Source organism: Natator depressus, chromosome 11, assembly GCF_965152275.1.
Source record: "Natator depressus isolate rNatDep1 chromosome 11, rNatDep2.hap1, whole genome shotgun sequence".
Taxonomy (NCBI): Eukaryota; Metazoa; Chordata; order Testudines; family Cheloniidae; genus Natator; species Natator depressus.
Window position 1 is genome coordinate 42,670,003 of NC_134244.1, and position 12,015 is coordinate 42,682,017.

Sequence of the window (12,015 nt, forward strand, 5' to 3'; positions counted from 1 at the left end):
AATGATCTGATTAATAGTTCCTCTAACAGAGTTAGAAGGCCAGCTCAAGTGGTTTTGGGACAATTCAGCAGGCAATTAGTTATAAGCAATTAAAATGACGATACATGTGAAAAGAAATTAAGAGTCTCAGATGTTTTTAGGTGATGGTTTAATTCATTCTCCCACTCAAGCGTCAATAAGGCTTTTCTTTTTCACTAGTGCACTATCATTTTAAAACTGCTCATGCTAGAGTTTACGCTTCTGAGTGTGGGGTAAAAAAGAGTTCAGGCAAGGCATTAGAGAGCCAGTTCATTAGGAAAACTCTATATGAAGCCACCAACAAACATAAGCGGCAGAATTCTAGAACATCTAATCCTGCACAAACAAAAACCAGACTTTCAACTCATTGTGTATGTGCTGTTACTTACTATCATTAGCAAAATTTTACCTGTTCTGTGGACCATCACCAACTAAGTATTCAACAACTCTATCCAAAGCTCCCCTTTCTCGAGGAAGAATAGGTCTTGCTAAAGGAGGGCCTGGTGGATGGAGACCTAACAAATGAAGTAAGCATAATGAATTGACTTTTAACAACAAAGTCGTACTACATAATGTACTAGTTCTACTGTACATGCTAATACAGTGTACTAATATATGCAGTAATTTTAAACGGTCACATTTGTGAAATCCACTAGGGAAGTTGTACCACTTTAGATAGTTGGACTGCAGCTAGTTTTCTTTTCTCCAACATGTCATTCTTAAAATTCAATTGCTCTTGCTGTTTAAATCTTTCAGTTTTATAAGTTACTAAATGTGAAATCAAAGTTATGATTTCTAAACCACTTATTTAAAAATACTGGTAAGTTACTGTTGTTCAAAAGTCAAATCTTTGAGGAAAAGGATTATAAAAAAAGCAAAATCCACCCTTGTAAACTGAAGAACATTTGAAGGAATGTGTATGAACACACAGCATGTCCAATTCTCATTTATCTTAAGGCCTTTTAACACCATGTTGTCAGTGTAAAGAGATGCTTACAGTAGGTGTAAATATCAGAGCATGCACTGGTGCTTGTATATTTGCTGGAATAAGGGATCTCACTTCAAAATACTTTTGCTCTCACTGCCTATATTAGCCAGACTAGGCAGAAACTAGGGGCAGAAATTCACCTGCTCCTCAAATGTAGATTACCAAAAAGCCAAAAGGTTAGACAAAGTCAGTCTAGACAGCCCAAAATTAGAATCTTAAAAATATAATCTTGAGTATCAGCATCTTAATACCAACAATGGACAACAATCTCTCGTAGTACCAAAATGGCATTACTTAAAATAGGTACTGCAAAGAACAGATGAGAAATCCAAGATTGAACACAAAAATGCTGTTATAAGCAAAGAAATTAAGCGAAGCTAAAGAGTGATCTCGTTCTGCAGTACAGTAGTTGGGGAAGACTATTGGTGCATTCTTCCCTGTCAATTTAAAGGATCAAACAAAAAAATTAAAGTAAATTTATGACCCCAAACTATTTTAGAGGGCAAGCCTTAACTTTTTGCATTGCCATGAGTATTACTGAAAATTTAAGACAGGTTTCAGAGTGGTAGCTGTGTTAGTCTGTATCAGCAAAAACAATGAGGAGTCCTTGTGGCACCTTAGAGGCTAACAAATTTATCTGGGCATAAGCTTTCATGGGCCAGAACCCACTTCAGATGCATGGAGTGGAAAATACAGGAGTAGGTATAAATACGTGAAAAGATTGGAGTTGCCTTACCAAGTGTGAGGTCAGTCCAACGAGACAATTCAATTAACAGTAGGATACCAAGGGAGGAAAAATAACTTTTGTAGTGGTAATGAGAGTGGCCCATTTCAGACAGTTGACAAGAAGATGTGAGTAACAGTAGGAGGAAATTAGTACGGGGGAAATTAGGTTTAGGTTTTATAATGACCCAACCACTCCCAGTCTTTATTCAGGCCTAATGTGATGGTGTCCAGTTTGCAAATTGATTGCAGTTCTGCAGTTTCACGTTGGAGTCTGTTTCTGAAGCGTTTTGTTGAAGAATTGCTACTTTTAGGTCTGTTATTGAGTGACCAGGGAGACTGAAGTGTTCTCCTACTGGTTTTTGAATGTTATAATTCCTGATGTCAGATTTGTGTCCATTTATTCTTTTGCGCAAAAGAATAAATGGACACAAATCTGACATCAGGAATTATAACATTCAAAAACCAGTAGGAGAACACTTCAGTCTCCCTGGTCACTCAATAACAGACCTAGAAAGCTTATGCCCAAATAAATTTGTCAGTCTGTAAGGTGCCACAAGGACTCCTCATTGTTTTTGGAAATTTATGAACACCTGTGGTAGAAAACCTGTCAACTGTTGCTTCAATGAGGTTTCATCTCTAATAGAGATGCCATATTATGGATCATCTCCCTCCTATTTGAAATCATGAAATCTCCCTTTTGGAAACCATAGCAGTTGACGCAACATGAGAAAGAATTTACATACTTTTAGTCAATTTTCATAAGTGTTTTGTCCTCTCAAATGAATTAATCTCACAATCAGATTTTGCTTCTTTTTGTCTCTCCTCACATATAGAAATAAGACCACCCAACTCTCCACAGACCAGAGTTTGGGAACAGTGGGTCTGCTGTACAAGATATAGGCAACCTTAAAAACCTGCAAATTTTATTTCCTGTAGCTTTAACTCTTCTCTTCCTTACTCCTGAAGTTGTCAGCCACATTATGGAAAGATTCTTGTCAAATTAATTTTTAAAATCTAAAGTAGTCTCAATTATACAAAACCAGTCAAGTGTTAACAATTATTATTCCATTTCCCCAAACTCTCACATTAGCGGTCAAGAGTCAAAATTTGGCCAAGAACTTAATGAATAATAATACAGGTACCCTGTGATACACTGATAACAAATACTGGACAGATTTTACTATGGTCAATGCCAGCTGCCTCCTCTCCCATTACTGGATGCCTACATAAATACACTGAGTAGCATTCTATATTTTAAAGGGAAATTTGCCTCAAACCCAAAGTAGTTCTATGCCCTGAAATTTGCAATTCTCTAATCTTCAGAAATAAATCTTACATTGACATATCATTTTTCTAGTGTCCCTTAAGTGAGTTTGAAAGTTTGTCCAGACTTTATACTGAAAATTTTTTTGTTCCAAATTTTAAGCCGTTCATCAGTCAGCAAAACCCAAACTGCTTTTGAAAATAGGGTAACAATGCAGGTGGTAAGGATGAATACCTTTGGCTCAGACTTCATCCACACTTAGATTTGTTAAACACAAAAGTTGAATTGAAAGAATTAATAGATTAAAGCTACAACCCAAACGCTGATTCACGAATAACCAATTTTAAGGTAAACAATGTTAACAAACATTAATTACAATGTACTGTTGCAGTACTATTCAATGTCAAGGCCCTAACATTCGACATCCCTCAAAATGCAACACAGGAAAAATTCTGACGATGTTCTTTTGGTAATGATTCACAGACAAAACTGCACTTTGAATGAAAAAGGCCTTTCAAAAACCTATGTTTAAGATAATAAAAAATGCTGACAGAAAATGTTGTGTGTGTTTTCCATAACTCCCCATTCCTGCAATAGATTAAAGGGGTAGAAGAGTGACATACATGTACTGAAATATAGAATGAAGAATTGCAAAATGGTAAAATTAAGAGCTTTGTTAGCTCTATTTTAATAATTTGTAATTCTGGATCCGAATGGATTTAGATGAGGCAACACTTAGGCCAAGGCCTTGCCTGGCATAAGTGTGGTTTTGCCAATCCCTCTTTGATATAAATTGCTGTTTTGTTTAAAATGATATTATTGCTAGCAAGGATACATAATGTGTCACGTTGCAAGACGTGTTGCAAGACGTAAAGAAGATGCACATAAACATGTAATGATAAATATAAAATCCCAGGTTTCTGGGAAAGCTAGGAACAGGGTGACATAGAATGACATGACCCCAAAACTGCAAAACCAGCAGGAAAAATTAGGTAACTTAGGTAACTGAAGTTTGCACGTGCATATTGTATGGGTTACACACATGCACAAATGAAGGGGATGATGTGGTAAAAGCCTACTGGATAAAATTAAGTAATCTAGAAATGTGTAAAAAAGACTCTAGAGAGACTGCACCAGAAGCTGTAGGAATGGACTGAATGACTAGACCAAGAGATCAGAGAAGGCGATGATCATCATGGAAGGTGGAAGAACTTTCCAGTGCTCCGGAAGGCAGTAATTTGGGCCCATTTACCTATTCTATCTTGTCTGTTATTGGCATAAGCATATGTTCAGACATTATAAATTACAATACTTCTGTCTGAAATTGTATAAATAAAGGCAAAAATTGATTAAGCCTAAATTGGGTGGACTTGTGACTCAGTTTCCCACTTGGACATTGAACATTGGCATCCCTGGGTGGGCATGAGTCCATGATGTCTTTTTCCTTGTGGTCACTTCCAGCTCTTCAGGATTATGAAGGCTCCAGATACTAGGATACAGATACAAGCCTAAGGCTTGGAAAGCTATAGAGAACAGTGCCCTGGCCTCCAGCCATGGTGTTGTCCAACACCCAGACAAGAAAGTAAGTTCTCAATCATAATGGAGGAGTATGTTAATATAATTTGCCACAGAGAGGGATTTGAAAGAAAAGTCTTAGCCAAGGAAGAACCTTGCGACATAGCTGAAAAGACTTAACAGTGAAGTTGAGAATAATAAGAACTATAAAAATTCCCATGAAAAGGGACTGTATATGGAAGTAGTATATTTAATGATCTTGTGTCTGAGGAACAAGTTAAAGAACGCTGAACCTAGTTACAAGTACAGAATAGAGAGGTTGTGGCCAATGACCAAATGACAACCACAGTATTTGCTCTTGGTAAAAATCAGTCAGTGAGCTATGACAGGGAGAAACTAAGCACAACACAGATTGTTGTGCAGTTACGGAAAGACTGAACACACAGTAATATGTCCAAGAATATAAAGTACAATCAAACTATAGAGAATTTAAGGAAACGTAAGGATATTGGTACTAGGGAGGACTTGTCCCATCTGTACCTTTGGGAAGAAGATAATGGCTATTCTGATTTGTATTCCCCCTCAACCTATAAACCTTTTTGCTAAAATGCTGGCTACTAGTAACACTGAAGATTACAGACCTCTATAATTGTTAAAAGTTTGTATTATGGCATGGAAGGACAAATTCAGTGGGGGATGCCACTCACCACAAGGATCCATGAAAATATGTTTGTTAAGTTTGTTTGTTTGTACTAGAAACAGAAAAAGGTTGGGAGGGGGCTCTGGGCTAGGCCTGGGGTAGGGGCTGGGGTACAGGAGGGGATACAGGGTGCTCACTCTGAGAAGGGGGGTCAGGGCTAGGGCTTTGGGTGCAGGAGGAGGTTCAGAGTGCAGAAGGGGGTATGGGGTGCTGGCACCGGGAGTGGGCTCATGGCTGGGGGTTCAGACGCAGGAGGGAATTTCAGGTGCTGGCTCTGGGAGGGGCCTCAGGGTGGGGCTTGGGATGCAGGAGGGGTTTCGGGGTGCAGAAGGGGGTATAGGGTGCTGGCTCAGGGAGGGGGCTGGAGTGCGGCCTCCCCCTGGGCAGAACTTACCTCTGGTGACTCCCAGTCGGCAGCGGGTGCAGTGAGGCTAAGGCAGGCTCCCTGCCTACCCCAGCCACACACCACTCCCGGAAGGGGCCAAAGTGCACTGCCCCTCTCTGCAAGCCCCGCCCCCCACAACTCTCCCGGCCAATGGGAGCTGCGTGGGCAGTGCTTGCAGGCAGGACCAGCGCACGGAGGGAGACCCCCACCCCTGCCCCTGGGGCCGCACTGGCTGCTTCTGGGAGTGGCATGGGACTGGGGTAGGCAAGAAGTCTGCCTTAGCGGCAGCCACACTACACTGCCAGAGATCACGATCAACTGGGAGATCCTTTAGGATCGACCAGTTGATCACGATTGACCAATTAGTGACCACTGTTCTAGACTAATACATAGCCTTACTTCAAGAGGCAGCTTTCCAGATACACACACACAGACTAATGTATTATCATAATACATATATCTCATGCAATGTATTTGTATTTTCCTAATAAAACAAGTTTTTTTTGTATATTTTGAATATAAAGTAGGTTGAAAATCAGAAAAAAACTGAATACTTTTTGTAAAACCCGGGAATTTTTCAGTAAAAATTTCGTTTTCAGTTTAAACGAAGGGGCTTATGTTTTTTATATGTAATTTTTTGTTTTATATATTGTAGGCACCTATATTTTGAAGCACTCAAAATATAGGGGAAAACTTATGAATGGCTCAGTCCTCAAACCAAATACAAACTGAGTTTATATATTTGTGGCATAACTTGCCAACTGAGGAGCATCAAAAATCCACATTCATCAGTTAAAAATGTTTAAAGGGAAAGCATAATATTGTTAATATTTTGCAAAATGGTTCTTGGAATATTTTCTAAAATGCTTGTTAAACTGTATTAAAACAAACTGCAAGTTTTAGGAACTGGCTTCTCTTGGGAATTTATATTTGAATATATAGAAATAGTTGCTCCTTCATATAGTTTGCTTTAAAAATGTAGTAGTTGGGAATGGAACCCACAAGTGTCTGAAGCAGTCACTAAATTGAAACCGGTATTAAGCTCAGTTCCAGTGTTGGTTCAGCCTGACTATTCACAACCTTTTGTGTTGGAATTAGCTGCTACAGAAATAGCACTGGGAGTCGTCTTGGGCCAACACAGAAATTCAAAACTCAGACCAACTACTTACACACTGAGATACTAACTCCTGTAGAACAGAAATATACCTGGTATGAAAGACATATGTTAGCTACATTTGGGCTGATAAGCATTTTGCTTATATTGTGGGACCATCATCTTTAATTATCAATACACACCACAGTACAATTATTTGCCCAAGAAGGCTAATCAGTTAGTCACAATAATGAGGAAGCTGAACATCACACTGTAACTATACGTAATGTGAAATGCAATGGGTGCATATATATTAATAGATGTTTCACAAGCTTTAAAAGATATCCGCATAGGGAAAATGCATAGCCTCATTACCAACAAATATCTGCTGGACTGGTATAGGAATGAAACAACTAGTCACAGAGGTTAATATCCTCAGTAATCTAGCTGTGGTAACAATGTCATCTCTTAATTATAATTACTATACAAAAGGCTATTTTCTTTTAAAAAAGTCTGTCCACCCCACTTTCACTGCCAATAAAGTAAGCATCCTCAAAGACTCCAATTTTAAGGAACATGTACCATGTCCAGCCATGTACCTCACATACTGGAAGACACTCACATGAATGGTGGCAAGCACCTCTTCTGGACTGCTGCACAGAAGTGCAAGCCAAATGGATCTGCTGATGTGATGCCCTAGGGGCCATGCAACCAATCTGTGGTATAGATCATAATAATGAAACAGAAACCCAAGAAAGAAATCATCTTTCAACTGCCAATACAGCTGAGTATGTAGAATAGACATAAAAAGTGTGAAATAAAGACTACAGTGTGGTTATACAACAGTAAAAATACAATCATGGAGGGAAAGTGTGCCCATTCAATCAGCTCAATTGGTGTTTTATTCTTAAAATTCAAAACTATAATTGAATCAGTCAAAATTATCCCTATACTCAAATTTGTTGAGCCAGTAGTAGTAAAGAGTCAACTAAGCTTAATTGCAAAGGCTTTGCAATTACTTCCTAACTTTAAAATACCTCTTGTAAAATTAAATTTGCACTTAAAAGTCTTTATTAAAATAACATACAAACCATTGAATTCACATGCAAGAACAATTAAATACAATATATAATTAGATAGAGTAAGTGTTACACCCAGTTACTGGGATCAAATACATACAATTGGGGAACATCCAGATATGGCATTTAGTTTTAAGATAGTATTATGGATACCAGTGTTGATAATTGTAGTAACGCTTATACTGTGTTGTAAGATAAAGTGGATTTGTGGCTCAGTTTCCCACTTGAAGCCCCAACAAAAATCAGTTAATCTGATGAAAGCTATGAAAATGAATAGTTATGCTTTCTACCATCTCCAGTTGGCTTGAAGACCCCATCCTATCCTTATGGATGATGACCAGTTATACTGCCTTTATCACCTCCTCGCTAGACTACTGCAATGTAATATACTTGGACAAGAAGCCATCAACGCTTAGGAAACTCAGAGTATAGAATGTTGAAGCATGTCACCTAAGCAGCATGGGTTATGATAAGCACATCAAACCTGTTCTCTGCTTTGACACTGGTTTCCCCACAGACTATCCAATCAAGTTCAAGGTCTTGATCCTGATCTTCCAAGTTGCTTAATAGCCTAGACCCAAGATATTGAAGAGTGCCTAAAGCACCAGAAGGAAGTGCACTCTCAACAACTCTGCTTCTCAGGCACAACAGAACTTACTACCTTTAGTATTACTACTTTAAGAGTAAAGCTCGCCCATGCAGGAGATAAAGCCTTCTTTGGTGGACAGTCCCAGACCGTGGAATAAACTCCCACAGGAACTAGCTACCACCATAAACCTGAGCATCTACCACTTTAAGTGAAATGTACCTTTGTGTTCCCTAACAAAACATAAAGCAACATGTATTAATTTATAAATGTATAATACTAAACTGTACAAGATTTCCCCCCGGTGGGAGAAGGTGAGAGAAAAAGTTAACCACACATGACAGATGTTCATCAGATGGAGAGTTTTTTGCAGTAGTGCACTGAGCAGATACTACAGTGATGAGGGGCTGTATAAGAACCTAAACAGAACACAATATATGGAAAAATCATGTTAATTACATGCTGTGTGAAGACAGACAAGAACCATAATTATACACAGTAAGGAGGGCAACCCAGAAAAGACAGTTACCTTTTTTTCTTTTTTGTAACTGGTGTTCTTTGAGATACGTTGCTCATGTCATAAGAATGTTCTTATGAACATAAGAATGTCCATTCCATTGTAGGTGTGTGTGCTCGCCACATGCACCGGTGCTGGAAGTTTTCCCCTCAGTGGTATCCATAGGGGACCAGCTCTGGTGCCCTCTGGAGTGGTGCGCGTATGCTGCGGTATAAGGGGTATTGCTGGAAACTCCAACAGTGGGGAAGGAGGACGGGTCATGGAATGGACATGAGAAACATCCCGAAGAATACCAGTTATGGAAAAGGTAACTGGGTTTTCTTCTTTCTTCGAGTGCTTGCTCCTATCCATTCCATTGTAGGTGACTCCAAAGCAGTACCACTGGAGGTGGGTAGGAGTTCATGGGCGTGTCGATTGCAACACAGCTCTGCCAAATCCAGTGTCATCTCTGGCCTACTGAGTGATGGCGTAATGTGTCATAAATGTGCACGCTGAAGACTATGTGGCGGCCCTGCAGCTGTCCTGGATGAGGACATGCACTAGGAAGGCCGCTGAGGATGCTTGAGCTCCGGTCAAGTGGGCCTTCAATACAGGTGGCAGTTCGGCCTGTGCTAACTCATAACAGAACCGGATACAAGAGGTGATCCAGTTCTAGATCCTCTGCGAGGACACTGGAAGGCCTTTCATCCGGTCTGCTGTTGCAATGAAGAGTTGGGTCGACCTGGGGAAGGGCTTGGTGTGCTCCAGGTAGAACACTAGGACATGCCAGACATCCACGATATGCAGCCGCCTCTCCTCTACAGTGGAGTGTGGCTTTAGACAGAGAACTGGGAGAAAGATATCCTGGTTGATATGAAAGTGGAACATCACCTTAGGCAGAAATGCGGGATGGGATCACAGCTGGACCTTGTCCTTGTACAAAACTGTGTAAGGAGGTCAGGAATTAAGGGCTTTAATTTCAGATACTCACCTCGCTGAGGTAATGGCTACAAAGAAGGCAACCTTCCATGACAGGTGTGAAATGGAACAAGAGGCCAGGGGCTCAAAGGGAGGTCCTGTGAGCCTCGAGAGGACAAGGTTGAGGTCCCACCGTGGAACCGGATCCCAAACCAATGGGAAGAGTCACTCTGGGCCTTTTTGGAACCAGATGGACGTGTCCTGGAAGAACACAGATTTTCCCTGGATCTGCTGGTGGAAGGCCAATATGGCTGCCAACTGCACCCTGATAGAGGAAAGAGCGGGGGCTTGAGGTACAGCATGTAATCCAGGATAGACTGCGAAGACCTTGTTGGTGAGATGCCATGCAGAAGAATTGCTTCTACTTTGCTAGGTAAGTCGCTCTGGTGGAGGGCTTTCTGCTTTCCAAGAGGACTTGCTGCACCTGGCTGGAGCAGGCCCTCTCCTGCGGGTTCAGCAATGCAGCAACAAAGCCGTTAGGTGAAGGGAATGAAGGTTCAGGTGCAGGAGCTGCCCATGGTCTTGTGAGAGGAGGTCTGGGTGGCTGGACAGTGGCCATGGAGGGGCCAGTGCCAGATCCATGAGCGTGCCGAACCAGCGCTGGCGAGGCCACGCCGGAGAGATCATGACCACCTGCGCTTTGTCTGTTTTGACTTTTGCTAGGACCCTGCTGATGAGCAGAATCGGTGGGAATGAGTACATCAGATCCCCCTCCCACGACAGAAGAACAGCATCGGAGAGGAAGTCCCTGCCGAGGCCCTGGAAGGAGCCGTACTGTTGGCACTTCCTGTTCTGTCTGGTGATGAACAGGTCCGCTTGGGAAGTTCCCCACCATTGGGGGAGCAGTTGAACGATCTCTGGATGCAGGGACCACTCATGGGGAGAGAAGAACCACCAGCTGCGGTGATCCGCCAGCACATTCCGGCTGCTGGGGAGGTGCGACGCCTCAAGGTGGATGTTGTGCTGGATCAGAGTGCTTCCTGACAGAGCCGATGAACAGGCTCCCCCTCACCTGTTGATGCAGATCATCGAGGCTGTGTTGTCTGTGAGTATCCATACCACTCAACCAGAAAAATGTGGCAGGAAGACTTCGCAGGCTAGGCAGACTGCTCTGAGTTCCCTGATGTTTATGTGCAATGTCAGCTCCTCTGGGGACCACATCCCTTGAGTTCTCAACATGCCGAGATGCGCTCCCCAGCCAAGGTCAGAGGCATCCAATATCAGAGATACCAAGTGTCAAGGACTCTCCAACGGGACTCCTTCCAGGACCACCCTGGGGTCATTCCACTACTGCAGGAGGCAAGTATCTTCGGTGGGATCATAACAACCTTGTCCAGATGGTCTCTGGATGGGACGTAGACTGTTGTCAGTCACTGTTGGAGAGGTCGCAATCTAAGCCTCACACAGCAGTCAACACAAGTACATGCCGCCATGTGGCTCAATAGCCTGAGGCAGACCTGGGCTGTGGTGAGGGGATACGCAGAGACACTGGCAATGAGACTCACCATCGTCTCGAATCAGTCCTGTGGCTGAAATGCTCTGGCACAGGTGGAGTCGAGGACTGCCCTGATGAATTCTATTGTTTGTACTGGGATTATCGTTGATTTTTCCTCATTTATCAGCAGGCCCAGGGCATGGCACGTGACCTGAAGTGCTGAGATGTCATGCTGGAACCGAGACCTGGAGCGGCCCTTGATGAGCTAGTCGTCGAGGTATGGGTAAACCTGGATACCCTGAGGTAGGCAACCACCACTGCCATGCATACAGCCTCAGGGCTGTAGCCAGGCCGAACAGGTAATGAGCAGGACCCACCATGAAACGCGGGAATCATCTGTGTCCTTGGAATATCGATATGTGAAAATACGCGTCCTTCAAATCAAGGACGGCGTACCAGTCTCCTGGATCCAGGGAGGCCAGGGAGACCATGCAGAACTTCAACTTCTTGAAGATATTTGTTGAGGTCTCGCAGGTTTAGGATGGGTCTGAGACCCCCTTTGGCTTTGGGGATCAGAAAGTACCAGGAGTAAAATCCCTTGCCCCTGTACTCCTGAGGGACTTCCTCCACAGCCCCCACTTGCAGAAGGTCCTTTTCCTCCTGCACGAGCAGGTTCTCATGAGAAGGGTCCCTGAAGAGGGATGGGGGGTGGTGGTGGGAGGGAGAGACAAAAACTGGAGAGTATAACCCTG

The 12,015-nt window shown here is 42.4% G+C and overlaps 1 protein-coding gene across 2 annotated transcripts in view; it reads right to left on the reverse strand.

Moving 5' to 3' along the window:
* LNPK (lunapark, ER junction formation factor) overlaps nucleotides 1-12,015 on the reverse strand; it is an 83,062-nt gene that overhangs the window by 21,716 nt on the left and 49,331 nt on the right. For both annotated transcript variants that reach the window (XM_074967628.1, XM_074967627.1), the window contains exon 10: nucleotides 428-533. In XM_074967628.1, the coding sequence (XP_074823729.1) occupies nucleotides 428-533 (106 nt within the window). The remainder of the gene's footprint in view (nucleotides 1-427; nucleotides 534-12,015) is intronic.